Source organism: Microplitis demolitor, chromosome 2 (genome assembly GCF_026212275.2).
Source record: "Microplitis demolitor isolate Queensland-Clemson2020A chromosome 2, iyMicDemo2.1a, whole genome shotgun sequence".
NCBI classification, from domain to species: domain Eukaryota; kingdom Metazoa; phylum Arthropoda; class Insecta; order Hymenoptera; family Braconidae; genus Microplitis; species Microplitis demolitor.
The window spans coordinates 4,518,946-4,541,798 of record NC_068546.1 but is presented as its reverse complement, the minus strand read 5'-3'; the positions used below and the strand labels follow the sequence as shown (position 1 = coordinate 4,541,798).

At 30.1% G+C, this 22,853-nt stretch overlaps 3 protein-coding genes across 3 annotated transcripts; 2 read left to right on the top strand and 1 right to left on the bottom strand.

Moving 5' to 3' along the window:
• Positions 1 to 101: 101 nt before the first annotated feature.
• LOC103580208 (snake venom 5'-nucleotidase) lies at positions 102 to 6,370 on the top strand. Its single transcript, XM_008561880.3, has 9 exons — positions 102 to 406; positions 3,002 to 3,149; positions 3,265 to 3,499; positions 3,570 to 4,328; positions 4,679 to 4,783; positions 4,857 to 5,024; positions 5,434 to 5,629; positions 5,736 to 5,979; positions 6,037 to 6,370. Exons 2-9 carry the CDS (start codon positions 3,025 to 3,027, stop codon positions 6,041 to 6,043), a joined length of 1,839 nt encoding a protein of 612 aa, XP_008560102.1. The 5' UTR covers positions 102 to 406; positions 3,002 to 3,024; the 3' UTR covers positions 6,044 to 6,370.
• Positions 6,371 to 15,672: 9,302 nt separating this feature from the next.
• On the bottom strand, positions 15,673 to 19,005 carry LOC103580209 (SET and MYND domain-containing protein 4). The gene is made up of 5 exons (XM_008561881.1): positions 17,507 to 19,005; positions 17,161 to 17,438; positions 16,632 to 16,793; positions 16,419 to 16,562; positions 15,673 to 16,001 (listed from the first exon to the last, which is right to left on the bottom strand). The coding sequence occupies exons 1-5, from the start codon at positions 18,906 to 18,908 to the stop codon at positions 15,726 to 15,728; spliced, it is 2,262 nt and encodes a 753-aa protein (XP_008560103.1). The 5' UTR covers positions 18,909 to 19,005; the 3' UTR covers positions 15,673 to 15,725.
• Positions 19,006 to 19,681: 676 nt separating this feature from the next.
• On the top strand, positions 19,682 to 22,341 carry LOC103580228 (protein OSCP1). The gene is made up of 4 exons (XM_008561908.1): positions 19,682 to 19,793; positions 20,777 to 21,096; positions 21,179 to 21,453; positions 21,954 to 22,341. The coding sequence occupies exons 1-4, from the start codon at positions 19,682 to 19,684 to the stop codon at positions 22,339 to 22,341; spliced, it is 1,095 nt and encodes a 364-aa protein (XP_008560130.1).
• Positions 22,342 to 22,853: the final 512 nt, after the last annotated feature.

Sequence of the window (22,853 nt, the reverse complement as noted above, 5' to 3'; positions counted from 1 at the left end):
AAAAACAAGTTAATTTGTAACGTGTGATGTCATTAATAATATGTGATTTATTAAAGTCTTAATTATTTTTTAATGTAGTCGACTATCAACTTAGATTGACTACAGTACCTTTTATGTCTAATATCAGATATGTTATTCTGAGTAATAAATTAACTTATCAAAAAATTACACTTCATCTACAACGCTAATTAAATAAACGGAATTAATGACCTTTGATTAACGATAAGTTAAACTGTTTGTAATGAGATTTTATATTTGATGGGGACATAAAAAGCCTAAAATACCTGAAAAAACAACAAAAAGAAAAGATTTCAGTGATAGCTCTAATGTTATTGATAAAGTATACTAAAAAAATAAATTAAGTAAACCAATTCTTCATAGTAATTCAATCGTTGCTGCTGAATAGGTGAGTCTACATTGAAAAATGTTTATTAGTCATTAGTTATTACTTCCGCTGTCTAAGATTATTTCGAATTTCAAGGATACTTAAGATTGAAATTTAATAAAATTTACTTACTTTACATAAATATTGACTTTTTGACATAATGGCGGGATTTTAATAAAATTTACGAATATTCAAATTTTTTTTTTTTCATTATTTATTATTAAGTTCTAAACTAAATAATTAATTAAATAGTAGTAATTATTATTCATAAGTGACAAATAATTTTTTTTACTGCTAGTATACTGTAAAAAATTCGCAGAGTGAATAAATTGTTAATTATTCACTCTCTTCGGAGTGAAATTCATTCCGAAAGGGAATTTTCGCGGAGTAGATAATTTTTTATTAGTTCCTCCGGAGTAAAATTCACTCCGGAGAGGAGTTTTAAAAATATAGTTAATAAAATGTAACTCCATTGAATTAAATCGGAGTAAAAACTCCCGTAGTACATTACTGATCAGCTGATACGCACACACACGCACACGCAAATTAGGGGACACACACTAAATCGCGCACACGCACACATTCGCACACACACACACACACACACACACAAATACACTGTTTAACAGTTTAATTTTATAAATTAATTATTATACCCTAATTATATATATGAATTAATATAAATTCATTTTAATGTTAAAACTTCGGACCGGAGTAAATTGGGAGTGAAATAAAACCCGGGTCACTCTACAATCACTCCGCTAAAAAAAACTCCCAATTCACTCCACTTGCGGAGTGATTTTTCTTAAAACTCCGGAACTCCGAGTAGCGGAGTGAATTCGGATTTAATTTCACTCCGAATTCACTCTGGATTTTTTACAGTGTACTCAGCCCTAGTAATTAAAAATTCTTAGTAAATACTTGATTACTCATTAATGACATTTTTTATTTAAAAAAATATTAATTGATTATTTAAAAATTTTTTAAAATTCTTATCAAGTTCAATATTGACTACAAAAATACCTCGATATTTTTCATTAACTATTTGATCCCCTCCCCACTCTGAATCTGAATAGGGAAAAATACATATTTTAAAATACAATGCCTTGACTTGAACAACGACTTGCTGACGCATGCATAAATTAAATTATAAAAAAACAAAACCAAGTACTAGAAGCTCAAATAGTTAATATTTAGGCAGCTTTCGCGTTATCTAATTCAAAGACAAATAAATAATATTTAAATTAACTTTAATTTTAACAACCACATTCTAAGTATGAATAATAACAGTCACAAGTTTATAGGACCCAGCGTTTTTTATTAGCAATAGAAATAAAACTAATCAATGTTCGAAATTGAAATTTAGAAGCGAGTATTCATTATTGTTATAAATGTTAGTTTTTACTTGAAAAATAAAAATGTATGATCGGAAAAAGAGTGAAAAGTACTTTTTCCATAGAAATGATTATAATCTTCTTAATTTTCAATATTTTCGTATAAGTTTGAACACAGAAATCTGAATATTTACATTTTCCTTCGCAGGATTCTATAAAAGTCCAATATTTTTCATATATATGAATTCCTATACTGACTTTCATACATTTTTTTGATAGGATTCCATTTCTGAATAATTCTTCCGAATCAAAATTTTTTACTATACATGGAGAGAAAATTATGGTAACAATTACAATATATTATGGGAATGGTTCCCATACTACATGGTAACCGGTTTTTTAAAATGTTGACTATAGGAATGGCACCCATATATATTATGGTAATCATTCCTATAAATATGGGTATAATTCCCATATGGTATCGGAATAGTTCCTATGGAATCATGGTGATCGTTACCATGTAACTATGATAATGGTTACCATAATAATATGGAAATTATAATAAATTTTTTTTGTAATAAGCGTTTTTTTTGTATACTTAAAATTTTGTAATATACAAAAAAAAAACGCTTCTTACAAAAAAAAATTATTATAATTTCTAAATATTATGGGAATTATTACCATGTTATTATGATAACCATTCCCATACTATTATGGTAACTATTCCCATACTATTATGGTAACTATTCCCATAATATTATGGTAATCGTTACCATAATATTATGGTAATCGTTACCATAATATTATGGTAACGGTTACCATAATATCATGACAATAATTTCCATATATTATGGGAATGATTACCATGATATTATGGTAACCATTACCATAATATGATGATTATGTTTATAATAATATTATAGGAATAGTTATCATAATATATAGGGCTTATTCCCATACACACTTAGGAACCATTACAATGTGGTTATAGGATCGGTTACTATTTGCTTGTGGGAACTATTCCTATGAGTATAGTAATCATTACCATGATTCTTTCACATGCGATATGGAAACTGTTACCATAATGATAGGAATTGTTCCCATACTTATGAAAACTTTTCCCAGAAAGTATGGGTCTATATCCCATAATCCCACGTAATCATTACCATAACGGTATGGGATGATATTTCATAAACGTACTAGGAACAGTTACCATAATTTTCTCTCCGTGTAGCCGTCATATATAAAACAGTATAATTATCGAATGAGTGTATTTTTGTAGAAAAGTTCACTTGGGCTTAAAAAATGAATACCATAATTGGTATCATTAAATTTATTGTTATATTCAATTTGTGCGGTAAAATCCTAACATTGAAGAGTAACGATGAATGGACACTCAATATTGTGCATACAAATGACATGCATTCCAGGTAAGTAAAGAAGAACAAATAAATCAATTGGTGGTTGTTTAGAATTGCGACTAAACAAATACTGATTATTTCATTTGAATGCGATTCTATGATAGGAAATTTGTTTTTGTACTAGATTCGACGAAACTTCTCCGCGAACATCGCCACGCTGTCGCGAACAAGATGTAAGAGAAAATAATTGTTATGGTGGATTTGCGCGACTTGCAGCTCTTATAAAGAAAGCAAGATCATCATCAACCCCGACACTGTTTCTTAATGCTGGTGACACTTATCAAGGTTCCGCATGGTTCGCTAAATATAAATGGGAAGTTGTTGCACATTTTTTGACGCTCTTAAAACCTGATGCCATCGTAAGTATTTCTATTATGGTAATAATTCAGCGTCTATGTATTAAAATATTTACAAATTTTATAACTAAAGTGTTTAGGAAACCATGAGTTCGATAAATTTCCAGCGGGTCTGGTTCCGTTTGTCAAGAATGTCTCATTTCCTGTTTTAGCAAGCAATTTAAATTTGAAAGATGAACCAGAGTTAGGAGAAGCAGGAATTCAGAACTCTGTTATTCTTGATGTTGGGAACCACAAAGTTGGTATTGTTGGCTTTGTAACACCGGAAACTAAGACATCGTCTATTGGTACTGGCAACGTTATATTCTTGGACGAAATCGAATCCGTAAGACGTGAAGTTAAAAAATTAAAGCAAATAGGAGTAAACATAATAATAGGACTCGGTCATTCGGGTTACGAACGTGAAAAACGTATTGCGAAAGCTGTCGAAGACCTAGATCTGATTATTGGTGGCCATACCAATACATTTTTATACAATGGACCACAGCCAGACTTGGAAGCTATTGAAGGCCCTTATCCGACTATAGTTACTCAGCGAAATGGTCGTAAAGTTTATGTCGTGCAAGCTGGTGGCCACACTAAATACCTGGGGAACTTGTCTATTGTGTTCGACGGAAGAGGTGAAATCAAAAGTATCCAGGGAAATCCCATTCTATTGGACCATAGCGTTGAAAAAGATGAAGAAATGCTTAAGGAACTCGATGCGTGGCGCCCAGAGTTCAATACTTCTGAGTTGGGCCAAACAAAAGTATTTTTAGATGGTGACACTAAAGTTTGCCGTAGTTCCGAATGTGTTCTTGGTAATCTTATTACTGACGCTATGGTTGATTACGTAAGTTTGGTTATATTGGATACTGGTATTCCTTAGTGTCTATGAAGGGCCCAGTATCTTTACAGATTAAAGTCTCTGCCTAAAAACATTCATATGGACTCTAATGAATTTCTATCTGAGTTACAAGTATTGGGTTAAGACCTAATTTTTTTTATTTATCGTAAATTACCGTATTTTGCCGTACGGCTACGGTAATTTGTATGAATTTACGGTAACTTACATCAAAATACGTCACTTTGCTGTACATTATTACAATTTTGCGTTATTTGCAAATATTCCGACATGAATTTTTTAGATTGTGGTAAGTTACATAAAAGTAAATCCTTTAAAATAAATGATTGTTATTATAGAATGCAAATAGGATCAATTACGTTGATAAATGGACTGATGCAGCAATAGCTATTTTGAGTGGAGGAACGATTAGAAGTTCAATCGAGTCATTACCTGGAGAAATGGTTAAATATTATTGTTATTTATCATTATTGTTATTATTCTTGTTTTTTATTATTCTTACTATTATAAATATAGGTACTCTATGGAGATATAAAACAAGTTATACCGTTTTCTAACCAAGTTGAGAAATTAAATTTAACTGGAGCCCAGCTTTTTCAAGTATTAGAAAATAGCGTTCGTAATTTAAAATATAATGACACTAGTAATTTATCCGGAGGTTTCTTACAACTTTCAGGAATAAAAGTGAGTCATTTTTCACAATTATAATATACTATTTATTATTTTAAATTATCATAACTATTGCCTGCGACTAAAAAATTATCACACAATTGGATAAAATGTCATATGAAATTGAATATCGAAACACTTCTATGTCGTACCTACAGGAGGCGTCGGTCGAAGCGGTAGAAGGCTTTAGTTGTAAGCGAAAGGTCTAGTGTTCGAATCCGGAACCCGGCGCTCAGCTTAGAAGTGACACTGAAGTCATACCTATGGAACGCAATGTTTTTTTTTTTTTTTACTTACCGTACTATGAAATCCACTTTACAAATTATATTTCATTTCGAAATTTTATTTTATTAATCATCCAACTAATTCTTTCAACCCAAAATGTTTTCCCATCCAATTAATGTAATTATATATATTTTTTTAGGTAACCTATGACTTGAAAAAGAAATCAGGATCAAAAGTAAGACGTAGTTCAGTATTAGTACGTTGTGCTGATTGTGTAATACCTCGTTATGAAAAAGTGGACATGAATAAAATTTATACAGTACTTGGTCCCGATTTTCTATTGTCAGGCGGTGACAAATATGATTTATTCAAAAATATAACAAAATCATCCTTGAGTAAGTATTCGATATTTACATAAATATAGATTTGTCTATTAGTAGAAATCCTGGTAATGTAATCAATCTCATCTAATTAATTTATTTATTTATCTAATTAATCTAGATATTGACCTCGCAGACGTTATAGCTGGCTACATAAAATCGAAAAGCCCTATACAGACCGAAATTAATGGAAGAATAAACTTCAAAGTAAACGATCCATTACTTGATGATTTGAACAACCTGATTAACGAGAGTCGAAACGATTTGGGAAAAATGCAAAGACACTGGCAAAATACGAATTTTCAAAATGGAAGATCTGTAAACTCTAGACGGTCTAATGTTCAGAGCCGAATGAGATCATTCAGGTAGATAGAGTGGTGCAAAATCATAGCTGAAGTTTATTAATTAGAATTTATCCATAGATATTAAGATGGCCCAAAAAAACCGACTATTTGAGTCTCTTTGAAAATTTATTGGTTTATGATGTTTTAAGAAGCCTCTTCAAAAATCAGCTTGATAAAAAAGTTTCAAGTCTCTTGAGGTCGCTCACGAATTTTTAAAATACAAAAAATGAATTTTTTTATTTCAGTGTCACTTATGTATCATCTTGCGTCTTAATAAACGTTATTTTCCTTGCCTCTTCTTTTACTGCTGTAAATTGTGGTAGTGTTATTAATAATTTGAGTATGTTGTTATTTTAATGTGTGGTTTATTAATTATACGTCAATTTGATATAATAAAGGATTTTGAAATCTAGTATTAATTTTATTTATTGCCGTCATAATATGAGCATTAATTTAGTAAGATCTGTATATTTTAGTAACTAGTAGAGAGTACCTTAGGTTAGGTGACATCCACATCAGCATTAATAAGTTTGCTATCGTCTTTGAGATAAAACTACCGACCATTACATTCTTCAGAGCACTTTATATAGATAAAAATAATTGATGATCAGATAAAAAATTACAACGAGAGATAAATATGTCACTTTCTGCATATCAATACAGTCGAACTCTATTAACAGACGGGGTCTATGAAGGAACGAGAACTTCTATGTTAGCGTATGCCTCTTCTTCCTTGAAAAGTAAATTATGCGCATGCGCTCTTACATCTAATGAATGATGCGCATATGCGTATACGCAGACAAGATTACGGGGAAGTTCTGAGTTAATGGAGTCCGATTGTATTTAACAATATATATACATGAATAAGATGATATTTAATATTTATGTATGCAAATAAATATCTGTGACGTGAAGTGCTAGTGGCAATGATCTCTAAGATATAGTTTTTCTTGAATTAATTCGAAAGCAATATCTTTAAAACGAGATAGTCGACATGCAAAAACATAATTAGCGGTTATTCTGAACAATAACGAATATATTTCATTGTTTTTATTGACAATTATTTGTGGTTAAGTTGTAATAAGATGGCCATGTTTGTTATTGTTGTGCTGATAATCTGAAAAAATAAAAAAATGTTTCGTTATATATATTTTTTAGAATATTATACGATATTAATATTTTTTTTTTAAATTGTAATTAGTAAAAGTAAAGATTCATTAAAAATTTAATTGTCTCGAAAGCAAAGAGGCGCGAATTTCGTGATAGGTTAAAAAAAATTAAATAACTTTTCGGGTGTCATTATATAAATTGAGAATAAATTTACCGCTGATAAGAGACGATTGTCAATATAAAACAGTCCACAAGCTGTAAACTTAAAATTCCTATGCAATAGACCCAATGAAAATAACTTAAACTGCAATACAAAAATACATAATGATTATTAATTAATTATCGTTTTTAAATATTAGAATTTTTTTTTTAGAAAGATCATTAACAAGTTTTAATTACTTCATCTTTTATCATGCTACTCATAGGATATGTAGCCATAATAGAGTGTATTAACAATGGCGTCCTTTTAATCTGAAACAAAGCTTAAGTAACCCTTAGAGTATGCAAGTACTATAGGTAACGGCGGGAAACTACAAAAATTTATTTTAAAAAATTATTTTACCCGCTTACTCATAAAATTAACGTGTATTATAAGTATTAAAGTCATATGAAGTATTTAGGGCACATTAGAAATATAAAATTCAATTATGCGATAATCTGTTTTACCGGCGTCAGCTTCGGGACTATAGTAAAACTGTTTTACCTGCGGAGGCGATGCCGTCGGCTGGCAGCACAGTTTACCACGTACATATACCACCGGTCGGTAAAAAGACTATGTATCATCAAATTACATAATTTTCCATCAACGCCTATAAGAATCAACAATTTTTAGTTAAACGAAGTACTCAGAGTAGAGTATGAAAAACTCAAATACGAAATCTATGCGACAAGTTAGTATCCATTAAATTTTCTTAGTTTCCCTTGTGCTCCAGCTTTTTGGCGCGTAATTAAATGAATATATAAATGACATACATACTTGATTATTAATTGCAGTAACATTGCTGGTCAAAAGCGCAAATGGAAACAAAGTCCGAAAGAGCCATAAAATTTCTATAACATGTTTCATCACTGTAACATCTTTATCATAGATAATGTACCTTAACATCATATAACAAATGTATGCTAATGAAAGTGACCAATGTACAACAACAACTAAAATAAGCGGGGAATAAAATTTTTTAACATCTTCTGTTATTTTGTAATAATTGTAAAAATTGCGTCTTATAAATTTTAACTCCATTTTCGACAGGCTATTTCTGAATCCATTTGTCATCATTATTTCACATGGATTGTTGCTGTCATTAAATGTTGGAAATTTAATAATCAAATAATTGATTATTTCGAAACGTTTGTTCAAAAATACCAACACACCCACATACTGACCAATAGAGGAGTTTATAAAAATAGTCGATATCGTATGCGTAAAAATATTTAATTTAAATTTTTTTTCATCAATTGTTTCTATTATGAACAACACTATTGGTATTATTAATTGTAATGTAAATATCATCAATTGATATAATTTATTATTTAACAATTTATCATTGTATAAATTGTTCATTAACATGTCATCTAATTTCAATAGACCATTTAGTATCTCAACAATTTTTTTTTGCGTGAAACAGTACGTGGACACAATAATAAATATTGAAACATGTTCGAGTATCGATAATAGTACACGGACCGTTTTATCAATTTTTGATAATTGCGCGTATTTTATTCCACTGTGCATTATAACGTAGATTAAATAAAAAATATAAAATGATATTATAAAATTATAAAATGATCCTAATTTCGAATAGACTATTTTTATTTTTAATAACTTTTTTTTTTCATTCGTTTTATTTATTATCGAGGTCATTTTAACGTTAAATGGCGCGAGACCTATTAATTTGAATAATACTGCGATTACATGAATTACTAATTTATTTAAATTTAATTTCAAATTTTTTTTCAAATAATAAAAATTCATATTTTTTTTTTATAATTTTTCATGCATTAGAAAATTTTTTGTGTACTGATTTTTACTAGACGTAGAGGCTAAAAAATGTTTATGTATATTCCTGTAATTTACATATTTTTGATGAATCATATATATTTATTATTCATTAGTATTATATAAGAATATTATATACTATGTGTGACTGTCAACCAGTTGAACTTGAGTGACTATTAATTTTCAATTTGACGTTTCAGTTTTTTATGTAGATGTCAAGTAATCAATTAACTCCTCAAATATTGAAAAAAAAAAAGTTTTATACAGCGTTCGTTAAAAATTTATGTAACATAAAGTATTAATATTTTCGGACATTTTTTTTCCTTGTTTTTAAGCAAATGAATAGTATTGTATTACTAATATTTGTAGCTGATAAATAAATGATAAACATCAAGTTCGATTTACTTAATAACTTTGGATGTCAAATTTTTTTTATCGATATAAATTTAAGTATATTCGTATTATAAATAGATTTCGAATAGAAAAAAAAAATAATATACTGCTTTTAATTTATTAAGTTATTGGTGAGGATTGAATTTATACTGAGAAGTTCAAAATATTTTTCAAGTAAATTTATTTGAAAAAAAAAAAATAATCATTTACCGGCACATAAAATTTCTTTATATTTAAGTTCAAGGTTCGTTTAAATTGTAGTTACTTGTAAAATACTGAGTTTACATAAAAAACTAGAATAATCTTTTTTAACTTCCCGCTAAGAAAATTAAAAATTTTGAAAAATTCGGGAAGTTATTGGTTTCAGTCCGGTTTTCGAAAAACGAATTTCTATCAGATCTTGATGTTTCGAGGTTCTAGAAAGCTTTTCTGACTAATTTTACAATGAAGTCCGAGTGTATGTATGTGTATGTACACGGAGAGAAAATTATGGTAACTGTTCCTAGTACGTTAATGAAATATCATCCCATACCGTTATGGTAATGATTACTTGGGATTATGGGATATAGACCCATATTTTCTGGGAAAAGTTTCCATAAGTATGGGAACAATTCCTATCATTAAGGTAACAGTTCCCATATCGCATGTGAAAGAATCATGGTAATGATTACCATACTTATAGGAATAGTTCCCACAAGCAAATTGTAACCGACCCTATAACCACATTGTAATGGTTCCTAAGTGTATATGGGAATAAGCCCTATATATTATGGTAACTATTCCTTTAATATTATTGTATACATAACCATCATATTATGGTAATGGTTACCATCATATTATGGTAATGGTTACCATCATATTATGGTAATGGTTACCATAATATTATGGTAATCATTCCCATAATGTATGGAAATTATTACTATGATATTATGGTAACGATTACCACAATATTATGGTAACGATTACCATAATACTATGAGAATAATTACCGTAATATTATGGAAATAATTACCATAATAGTATGGGAATGGTTACCATAATATCATGGAAATAAATACCATAATAGTATGGGAATGGTTACCATAATATCATGGTAATAATTCCCATAATATTTAGAAATTATAATAATTTTTTTAGTAAGAAGCGTTTTTTTTGCATATTACAAAATTTTAAGTATACAAAAAAACGTTTATTACAAAAAAAAATTTATTATAATTTCTGGGATAATGTATGGGAATTATTACCATAATATTATGGTAACCATTATCATAGTTACATGGTAACGATTACCATGATTCCATAGGAGCTATTCCGATACCATATGGGAATTATACCCATAATTATAGGAATGATTACCATAATATATATGGGTGCCGTTACCATAATCAACATTTGAAAAAAAACCGGTTACCATGCAGTATGGAAACCATTCCCATAATATATTGTAACTGTTACCATAATTTCTCTCCGTGTACGGAAGAGCTCGAAAATGTATCCACAACAATTTTTTCGAGCTCAACGAGCCCAAAAACAGCGGGTACATAGTTTCAAAACAAAATCCATTCGAAAAAATTTATTAATAATGATAATATTGATTATTTAGGTCTGAATAGATCAAGTCGTTCAATAATAACAAATATTTGTGATTTAACGTATGTATAAATAAAAATTTTTAACATATACGTCTATTTACTCAATACCTTCCCGAACCCAATGTTCGTTATCAGTTGAACTTCGAATATAGAACTCATTATAAATATCTGGTAACAGCTCATAGAAATAGTTAATAGTAATTTTTTTAGTGCAATAGACTCAAGAATATAAAAAAATGAATCTTTCTATAATCACTTCAGTATTATTAATTATTTTTAGTTTTTATTTCACCAGCCATGCATGGAAAATTACTAGGCATTTTCCTAAAAATGGCGATTGGAGACTCAATATAATTCATACAAATGATATGCATTCAAGGTAATTAATTATGAATTTTTATTAAAAATTTAAATTACGCAATTAGTGTTGAAGTTTACAAATTTTTCTTTGATAAGGTTCGAAGAAATATCTGCATCGGCAACCCCGTGCAGTGATAAACAAAAACAAAAGAATGAATGTTATGGTGGGTTTGCTAGAATCTCTACTTTGGTTAAACAGGCGAGAAAATCATCGACTCCAACTTTATTTTTAAATGCCGGAGATACTTATTTTGGGTCGACGTGGTTCATTCACTATGGATGGGAAATAGTTGCCAAGTTTTTAAATATTTTGAAGCCTGATGCCATTGTAAGTTTTTTTTTTTTTTTTACTCTGCCGGGTTCTGATTACCGTAAATTGGCCCATGCACTGTAGGAAACGGGGAGTAAGCGCGAATCAAATTTGGAGTGAAAAAAAAACTCACTATTCTGTATGCAAAGTCATTTTTTATTAAACACTCCGGAAACAAAATTTCTTGGGACTTTTTTTGGAGTTTTTCTGCTAAAAGACACAATCATGAACAAAAAACGTTGGTATTGTACGAAGTTATTCCCAACAGAAAAAAAGTTACGGGCCATATTTTATAAAATTACATAAACAATGACATCCTTATCTATCCTCATATGGTTCATAAGTCAAAAAAATCATTTTTCTTGGGAATTTTTTGGGTTCCTTCTACTAGATAACATCATAATGAACAAAAAACGTTTGAAAAAAAAATTTTTCATGGAATTTTTTGGAGTTTTTCCTGCTAGAGGATAGCATAATAAACAATAAACCTTCATATTGTGTAGAGATATTTCCAATAAGACAAAATCTACAGGTCACTTTTCATAAAAACATGTATCGGATTTACAGTTATGGTTGATTATAATTTACGCAATGTATATAATGTGCACTGTCGAGTGCGGGAATGCAATTTGGGAAATCTTATTACCGATTCGATGGTTCAATACGTAAGTTAAAAATTTTTCAATTCTAAATAAATTTAAAAGTTTAAAACCTCGAATTCCTAATTTTAAAACGATTAATCAAAAAATTAACTGATTAATTGATTTGTATTAAAAATTAATAGAATTAATTATTGAAAATTTCTTCCCTTATTTTGTTGGGGAATCCAAACTCATCATGTAGAGAAAGTTTTTTTTTTATATTACACATTGATTAACAAAAATATTAATTAATCAAACAAATTACGGTGCATTAATCATTCGAAACAATCATTTTAATCGCGATTAAAAATTCGCGATCTGAAAATTTGAATTAATTAATCAGTTAATCAGTAAAATAATCATTTTAATTTTACAGATTAACAAACTGATTAATCAGTTGATTAATCGACTACATAATGATGATTAATCATTTTAATTTTCAATATTAATTATGTTAATAAGCCCACAGTACATTGAATTTGAATTGTTATCTCCGAAATTGATTAATTCGTCGATTAAGCAATTAATCAATTAGTTGATTAATGAATTAATCGAAGCATTCACGCTTTCCATACTTTGATTAATAATTTGTTTTTATTTTTTCAAGAATACGGGGGAATACGGAGGTAGCAATGGATGGACAGATGCCGCAGTCGCTATTTACAATAGTGGCGCGATAAAAACTTCTATTGATAAGTCACACCAAGTAATTATTATTATCACTTTTTAGCATAAGCGATGATAAATAATTAGTATTTTTTGTATTGAATATTAATTAACGATTTTTTTTTATTTTAGATAACATCGAATGATATTTATACCGTTTTGGCACATTATAATGTAATTGGAACAATAAATATCACTGGAAAAAAATTACTGGAAGTTTTAGAATTTAGTGTTGAATCTTTGAAACCGGATCCAGGTCCAGATCCTTCAGGACGTTTCTTACAAGTCTCTGGATTAAAAGTAATAATTATAAATTATTATTATTATTATTATTATTTGTTTGTTTCAATGCTCAGGGGGTTATCCCCAGTAGTCTAGTTCTACCGAAGACCGCTTCTGGGCGCCATTTGTAGCTGCTGCGCTACTCCATCAACAAAATGGCTAGCATGCGCAGCAGGCTCTTCCGCGGCCTAAATAGACAAAGGGATCTGAGAATAACAGCCTTCTGCATCCACGGTACCAGAAACTCAACTTGTAACGAACATATTGGTATTATAGCCAATGCAGATACAAAAGATTGTTTCATTTTCATTCTTCCAAGAACATCAAGTTTGACACGGTAGCCTGGGTAATGTTTTGCCGATTTCGAACAGGAGATCTTGACATATCTGGTGTTTGTGCTCTTCTTTAACCACGATGTTGTTCTCAGCAGGTGCTGAGAAAATGACAATGGTCATGAGTAGTTTTATCGAAGAGCATAGTATCAGGTTTGTTGCGAATGTTACGTTCCAATAAATACGGCAACGGTCATTCTCAACAACTTGCGGAATATCCCTGGTTAAAAATACTGATTGAAAAGAATTGAGAAGCAATCACTCCATGCAAACTGTATATATATATACATATATATACATATACTAATTTAATATAGTGGAAACCTAAAACATGCAAACCTTCTCAATAAGACAATTTATAGATAAATTGAGAAAAATATAGATAGCCCGAACTGGGAATCGAACCCAGACCATGTCGGTATCGCGCCGAGTGCTCTACCAGTTGAGCTATCCGGCACTATATTCTATTCTGTTCAATTTGATCGATAACTTATTGAGCTACACCATCCATCGTACGGTATTACACCAATTTAATATAGTGGAAACCTAAAACATAGATTCTTCTGTTTTCTATATGTACAAACAAAAGAATTGAAATTATTGAAAGGAATTCGGATTTCATCATTTTTAATTCTTTTCAGTTAATATTTTTAAACAGGGATCTCCTGGTAGATAAAGCAACACTGGTGTCGAAGGTAGTAATAAAGTACTCGCAGAGCAGCATTACAACGCTAAATGGATGCAGTTCTAGCCCGCATAGGAGATACTAAAAAGAGATGCATAAGCGTTTATTATTATTATTATTATTATTATTATTATTATTATTATTATTGTTATTATTATTATTATTATTATTATTATTATTATTATTATTATTATTATTATTATTATTATTATTATTATTATTATTATTATTATTATTATTATTATTATTTTATAGATTGTTTACAATTTATTACAACCAGATGGTTTAAAAGTCGTACGTGATTCAACATTAATACGCTGTGCTGATTGTGATGTTCCAAAATATGAGAAAATAATAGAAGATAAAATATATAAAATATTAACTGTGGACTACTTACACATAGGTGGCGACGGTTTTACAATGTTAAAAAATTTGCCATGGCAGCCTAATGGTAATATATATAATATATTTATATATTAATTTTTATAATATGTAAAATGAATAGTCATTTATTAATTAACTCGTTTGATTTATTATTTTTAGTATCGGGAATAACAACTCGTGATGCGTTAGTTCGATACATTAAGAAGAATTTAATTCTTTATCCATCTATAGAAGATAGAATTAAGTTTATTAATGAACAGAAGACTGATGTTTATACTAATGATGGCAATACTTACAGTATAGATATTGATTTAGATATTTTAAATGATTAAATTATGTACTTGGCGCGAGACACTACCGTGTCTCTTGATTTAATAGTATTCTAAATGTTTTAATTTGAGGTTATGATTTAATTAACAATTATTTTAGTCATGTTTGTAAACTGGACTTAAATTATATTAATAAGAGAGTAATAAGTTTCATAAATAACCATTAATTATTTTCAATGGCTCCTCCATCTAACTGACAAAGTATTACCAAGTATGTAACAGTTGTATGACAAGCCTGTAAATAAAATAATTTAAAATAACAAAATTCAAGTTTGTATTTGTTCTATTGTCGTCCCGATGAAAGCTTGGGATTTTTTTCCCATCAGTCCTTTCCCCTCCCACCATAATATTAGAATGTGCGCATGCGCCACTTAAATGTGCGCATGTGCAAAGCCACTAACACCAATATTCGAAGAGTAGGGGAAACCATAGTGGAAAAAAAATCCCAAGCTTTCATCGGGATGACTATAGAAATTATGATTCCTTATAGAGGTCAATAGGCTGCTGTCTAATGTAAATAATTCACATCGAACAATGGGAACAAATGTATGAGGAATTGAGAGAAAAAATGTAGCATTTTTAATGTTTATAAATTATTTTATCCATATGTTTATTGATTACTATCGAAGAATGAGGGATCATTGCAGAACAATGCAAATATAAAAGACACATTTATTCATTGAAAGCTTAGATATTAATAATCTTTGTGATGGTGTCACCATTTAGCGATTGTAAACAATTACCACGTAAAGAATATACTTTTTTCAAAATTTCTATCACGTTATTCACTTCAGTGCACGGTAAATCCACATATTTATAGAGTATATTCAACATTTTACACAAATCTGTTATTATTTCCGGCTTATCTTCGACATCTCCCCTACTTGCTAACGTGTAATATTGATCCAATTTGTTTAATGCACGTGATATATCTTTTTTAATTGTTTTTGTCAATTGTTGTTCCTTGAAAAAGATTAAAAATGAAGATTTTTTTTTCAGCAATTCATTTCATACCCTGGTGGACCCTAATTACGGTAAATTACCGTAACTACCCGCATGTTTGCTGTAATTTACCATAAACATGGCATTTTTCTGGTAAATTTGCGGTATTTCTCGGTAATTTATGACAGCGTACAGTAATGCGCGGTAATTTACGATGCACTGTGGTCCAATGCGGCAATATATCGTAATTTACGGCATTTTTACTGTAAGCGTATTTTTCTTTATTTTTTCAGTTTTTAATGAGCAATACTTTACTTTTCGATAAATTACCGTTCTCTCACCGCAACTTTATAGTTAAAATGTCATACTTTTGCCGTCAATTACCGTAATTTGCGGTACTTTACCGTAATTTAGGTCAGCTAGGACATAAAAACTTACCTGATAGGATTTGTAATTGCCGTATAAAGGCCAATTTTCTGCACAAGCTCGACAGGAACACGTAAAATGGTACTGCTGTAATAATTTCTGTTGTCTTTTTGCTTTGGATGTTATCGCGTAATGCTGCCCGTAATTATCAAATATCTTGAGAAAAAAAAAAATTTTTTGTTTAATACTTTAGTTGTTATATTTAATTTTTAAATAATTAACAACCTGTTGGCCTTTTTTTATAGGACTAATAGCAATCAATGCTATTTTTTTCCCAAATGATCGCCTGTCTACCATTGGATTGCAGCTGTGATTAAATAGACTGTAGAAAGGCATGAGTGCAGCCGCTCTGTCGATTGGTAGCTGATCTAAATTGTCTTCAGTCACCTGTAAATTTGCTTATTAATATTTTAAACATAATTTTTTTACATAACTTCATATTAGAAAATAAAAATTAATCGTAAAAAAAATTAATTAATAGAAATTTTTAATACAGCGTAGGAATAAGGCTTAAAGCTGGGTTTTTAGGGATTTTTAGATGTGAGCGGTACTACGCGTGAGACTCGATTGAAACTCAAGAGCCAGCAGAGCTCTGAGTTCCCCCACTCGTTTATCCCCACTATTAATAGTAAGCGCGCGCTACCGAAGATTTAGAGCAAGGGGGTCTAGCAATGCTGCATGAACTTCACTATGAAGATTAAATTTTTGTGAACTTATGAGCATAATAACTGGATGATTAGAAAAAAAAACTTACACTGTGAACGTTGCTGGGAATAATTTGCAAATGTCTCATGATCAGTCCACCAATAAAACTAACCCATGGCAAACTGATAAACTCTGTAAAATCGCCTTTGAATTGTTCGCCGAACATCGTACTCTCTTTTGCCAGCAAATAAACAATGAAACTGGCATTTAGTGACCGCCCAAATAAATCGGGAGTTGATCTTTTGTGGGTATTTCTCGCTAGCGTGTATACACTAGCGTATTTCCGGTCATCCAGAATATTATTAGTGTATCCATTGGTTCTCAAATCTAAAATAAATCATGAAAAATAATGACAACAACTAAATATTAATTTGCAGAATCACCGAAAAAATTACCTGGAAGTGAATCAATTTGGGCGAGATGATCTTTCAGAGACTGGGAATCACCAACTTCATTAAAAGCACATACAGTTAATCTGAGTGCCATAAGTGCCATGTGATTCATCTCCATATTTATCACAGGACCCACAATGCGACACTCGATCTGGTGATAGCTATCCCAAGCGTCACGACGACATTGCTCATTACAATAAATGGCGTACACGCAATTATTACACGGAATACCAGACCAAGTTTGCTTCAAACAATGCGCACAGTGTGTGTAAATTTTATTCAACATCAAAACTGTAGCATAGCCTTCATTGATGGCCAAAATTTCACCGACATCAATATCACGAGTTGCTCGGACATGTTTTCCATAGTCATCAGAATATTCTATGGCAACTGCCGATGTAGCTCCGCGAATTTCTTTATTATCGGCAATAATACTCGGCAAATTGCGTTCATCATCAAATTTAATGAATGCTGCATCATTTTGCCCCATCAGTTGCAAATTGTTTAGCGTTTTTTTCACTAATTTAACTCCTGAATCTTTTATATCCATCTTAGGTAACCATTTACGTATTTGACACAAAGTTTCTTCTATTTTTTCATCCGAGCTTGTAGCTGAATCTCCAGGAGAGCTTGCGACCGAGCCCAAAGTGGAAAATGAGCAGTCACGTACCACAGTATTAGACGTCGTGGTTTCATTTCCGGTCGAGCTTGCGACCGAGCTTGCAGCTAAGTTCTTCCCAGAGCTTGCAACCGGGCATGAAAAACCTGAACTCGTAGATATGAATGTACTTGGGTTGGTGTTTGAATTTTTAGACGAGCTTGCTGCCGAGCTTTCAGTTGAGCTTGCGATCGAGCAGTTATCTAAAATTGAACTTGTAGATTTTGTTGTTCTCGAGCCTGGGATTGTATTTTGACATGAGCTTGCGACCGAGCTTTTACCCAAGCTTGCAATCGAGCTTAAACATCGAGCTTTTCGCGCGTACAATTTAGCTTTCCATTTATCTGGATAATCGAGCTTCAAAGCACGTTCACAATCTTCAAGACAGTCTTCATACAAGTGAGCTTTAAATAATGCCGCCGATCTATTGGCATACGCCAAAGACAATTCACGTGCCCCCGGTGCATAGGCGATACTTTTCGTATATAATTCAATAATTGTATCAAAATCACAATGAACAGAATTATTTATAAATAATTTCGTCGCTCTGTCATTATACTCACGAGACTGAAATGCATTTTTTATGTCACTTTTTACAGGTAATTGAATATCGTAGTCTTTTATCAAATTTAATGTAAAAATAATACGTTCCTCGTCGGTTTTTAATCCAGAATATTTTTCATTGCACTCTTTGTGTTTTTTTTCCTCTGTTAATTTTTTACTTAACGTTTCTAGTACCTTGTCCATATTTTTTCATTGCCTTTATTATTTTTACAACGCGGGAAATTTTTGTTTTTTAAAATTTAATTCAATGATTTGGGATAAACTGAACGATCGCGATACTGTTGAGAGAATAAATACTGAGATGAAAAGAAAGTTTCTAAGTTTCGCTATAAATAGAAAAGACAACGCATGCGTTTGTGAACACGTGTTCTGAGTTTTAGTTATATTTAAATTTTTAAACTAAAAAAAAAATAAACTTTATACGTATTTAGGTTTTTCAAAATTTTATTTTAAGTCAATTAAAAAAAATACTAATTATTTTTGAAAAAATGAATTTTTTATAATTTAAATAATTTATTTCAAAAATAGTATATAAAAAAAAATTTGAATTTGAATGATCTAAAAATGATCTGCGTGAGAAGGAAATGAGCGAAAAAATTTCTATATGTCCTAAAAAATTTGTCTATTTACCAAAATTGCATAAAATAAAATATTAACTAATAAATTTATTTAATACATAAGACCTTGATACTTAAATCGGGTCCGTAACACATGCGCACATGGACGTCAAATCACCATAGTAATGACAGTATCAACAAATAAAAACTTTATTTTCCTTTATTGTTTATTCTAGGTCAACGATGCAATTATTCACTTTTAAAAGTATTACTCAGGTGTTAACAGTACGCTAAATTTACGAGTTCGAATCTTTACTAACGATTAAAAGTTAATTATAAACAATCAACAATTAAAAATTTAAATAATTAAATTTTTTGAATTAAAAAAAAGTATAAAAAATGTCATTACACTGCAATCCAATAATTTATTTAAATATGGGGGGTGAAATGTTATATGTTTTGCAACAAAGATTGAAAGCGCAAAAAATTAACACACGTAAAACAACAATAGGTAAAAAAAATTTATTTTTAATTCTGTACACGGAAAAAAATGATGCTCAAAATTAGAATAGTTTGTAGTTTATTTTCGACTTAAAATTATTATATTCGATACTAATATCAAACCAGGATCATTATATATATTACAAAATGGCTATTATTTATATTTAAATTTGATTCACTGAAGAGCAAAATTTGTAATTTCGTATAATAAAATTAATATGAAAAAGAATCGATAAATTGCTATCTACAGTTATTAGTATTCAAATAAACAGAAAAATTTCAAAAATGAGGAACCGAAAAATTAGTAAACATACATATTAATATATAAAGATCTAGTATACGAATTTTTCATTTTATTCTTTACCACTTATTCGATATATCTATATAATAAATTAATTTATAATAACGAATAAATAACATTTTATATTAATTATTAGTCAATGGGATAGAATTTATAAAATAAGAGTTTAAAATTTTCGGTATTTTTATGAGCAACAAAATCAGTATCTAGTATACTAATTTTTCATTTTATTATTTACCACTTATTCGATTTATGTATACTGCAAATTAATTTATAATGATGAATAAATGATATTTTAAGCAAATAATTGATCAGTGATATCGAATTTATAAAATAAAAGTTTGTAACTTTTGGAATTTTCGGCTGGAAAAATCAGTATCTAAGATAGCAATTCTTAATTTGACCAATCATTACTTTTTAATAGATTATGCCATAAATTAATTAACTTCCACTAATAAGTCACGTATTATACCTAAAAGTAATAATATTTATTTACTTTTTGAAATAATTGATAGTAGTTTTTAGGAATCTACAAAAATTAGTAAACTACTTTGCATTAAGCACATAATAGTACTCATTATTGATAACAGATTCCACTTTTTACTATTATTTATTAATTTTTAATATTCTGTTTATTCCGTGTACACATTTTTTTTTTATTAAAAATGTGACTGATAAATGTTTCTTTCAAGTAATGGATGAGATAACAGCAGCATTAGTGCATCCAAAAATATTATCAACGATTTTCAATGACTCGGAAATTTCGAGCTTGAGTTGGATGCGATCGACGTTAGAAAATATCGCGTTGTGTTCAATAATGCGATTAGACGCTGATAGTATGAACAAATTGTTTGACTTAATGATGATGATGGTCAAGTATCAGCTGTCAGTTGCCACTGGACCTAGAGAAGTTGTTTTGCTGACGATGAACCACGTCGACGCATTTCGGAATATGGTCACTCGCAGTGGGACACATGGAAGAATTACTGTCGTTCATGAAATGATTATTAAAGTACGTAATTGATGATAATAAGGATTTTTATGACTCTACTCAACTGCAGGAAGATTTAAATCGATTTATTTATTTCTTTTAGAAATATGGACCGTTGACTTATGACGAAGTATGGCAGGCGAGGAATGAATGCTTGGATTTGCTGTGCGGAATTAATGTACGGGTGTCTATTCTACTGAAATTGGGATTGCAGAATGAGGACACTACGTTTAATAATCACCCACGTAATTATAATGAAAAATTTGAGTCAAAACGTGATGAACTGGGAGCTATTAAATTAATGGATACACCTCAGGCTCATAGAGTTGGATCTTTCCAACTGCTGGGTGACCGTGTTACGTTTCTGGGAAAAAATATGTAAGTAAAGTTGAAAGTTTTATTGTTTTTCGTATGATTTGTCCAGATGGCAATAAGCTAGAAACAATCTACTGCAGAAACTTGTTAACAATGTGGCAAAAAGTTGGTATTCCATAACACTCCACGGCTCCCATTAATTGCTGTTATCATTTTTTTATGCCGAGGGTCACCCCGAACGCGCCTGAGCAGTTGTCACCCTATAACTTAATATTTTGATATTTTTTTCTATGATTAAGTAGCCAGAATCGGTATTTTGACCCGTTTTGGGCCATTTTTGAGGTTAATAGCTCTCTTGTCAGGACTCTATGGCTTCCTTCAATTGCTGTTATTATTTTTCTTATGCAGGGATTCGTTTTCTATGAAATCGTAAAAAGGTTACTCTGCGAAATAATTTTCAGAATTTTTTCTGGTTAGCTTTGTTCCTAAAAACCTCCATTTTTCCCTTATTACTTCACATAAATAATCTTTCTAACCTCTAATCATTATAAATATGATTTCAGATACACAATGAACTTTACATTTGTAATAAACAAACCGCAACAACTGATACCTACTAAAAGCAGAGACAAATTGTTTATTAAAGACAAAGGAACAAAAGCTGAACTTGGAATGCTGGCAATGCAATTGGGTACCGAAGATACATCCTCATCAACAAGGACATTCAGTCTCGACCTATTTGATGACATCGACGTCAAAACTGATGATGACATCGAGAAAAGTGTCCCCGAAGATCCCGCAGTTAATCAAAATAATGAAAACAATGACAAGATTAATACAAACGATGATTATAAGAACAAACTAGAAAATATTTGCTCAGATTTTTTGACAACTGAAGATAAGATTGAAAACAAATTAAATCTTTTACAGCTTCTTGATGAGGCCAATTAATTTATTATAATAATTACTGTGCATTTAAATATTTAAGAACACAATTGATTTGTAAGTGTGATAAAATTTTATTTTTCATTGTAAAAAAAAAGAAAACAAATATATTTAATTACAATACATTGACTCTAATCAATCATTTACTAGGTAAATTATTGAATTAGCGCAGTAGCCATGTAATAATTATTGTTCTGTATAATAATAGTTACTAAGTATTTAAAGGTTAGGGAAAAAATTCCTTTTGAAATAATATTGGGAACGAATGAAACCGAAGATACTCGAATGGTATCCTCTCGCTAACCTATCCGGAAGAAGTACTCAGATACGATCATATATGATATCTGATACCTTTTATCCGTTCCAATTGATAATTATTAATATTTATATATTTATATAATCATGTACAATATTATTTATGATTATATATGATAATATCTGGTCAAACGTGAACATACATGATCATATCTACTAATGTATATGGTCATGTTTCAGTTTATATGACCACATATGATCAT

Excerpts from the sequence above, each read along its gene's own strand:
- LOC103580228 (XM_008561908.1), top strand. The coding sequence starts at position 19,682 with ATGTCATTACACTGCAATCCAATAATTTATTTAAATATGGGGGGTGAA. Across the intron at positions 19,794-20,776 it reads CACACGTAAAACAACAATAG|TAATGGATGAGATAACAGCA; the intron begins GTAAAAAAAATT and ends GTTTCTTTCAAG. Across the intron at positions 21,097-21,178 it reads TTCATGAAATGATTATTAAA|AAATATGGACCGTTGACTTA; the intron begins GTACGTAATTGA and ends TATTTCTTTTAG.
- LOC103580209 (XM_008561881.1), bottom strand. The coding sequence starts at position 18,908 with ATGGACAAGGTACTAGAAACGTTAAGTAAAAAATTAACAGAGGAAAAA. Across the intron at positions 16,794-17,160 it reads TTCCCAGCAACGTTCACAGT|GTGACTGAAGACAATTTAGA; the intron begins GTAAGTTTTTTT and ends GCAAATTTACAG. Across the intron at positions 16,002-16,418 it reads GCAATTACAAATCCTATCAG|GAACAACAATTGACAAAAAC; the intron begins GTAAGTTTTTAT and ends ATCTTTTTCAAG.
- LOC103580208 (XM_008561880.3), top strand. The coding sequence starts at position 3,025 with ATGAATACCATAATTGGTATCATTAAATTTATTGTTATATTCAATTTG. Across the intron at positions 4,329-4,678 it reads CTGACGCTATGGTTGATTAC|AATGCAAATAGGATCAATTA; the intron begins GTAAGTTTGGTT and ends TTGTTATTATAG. Across the intron at positions 5,630-5,735 it reads TATAACAAAATCATCCTTGA|ATATTGACCTCGCAGACGTT; the intron begins GTAAGTATTCGA and ends TAATTAATCTAG.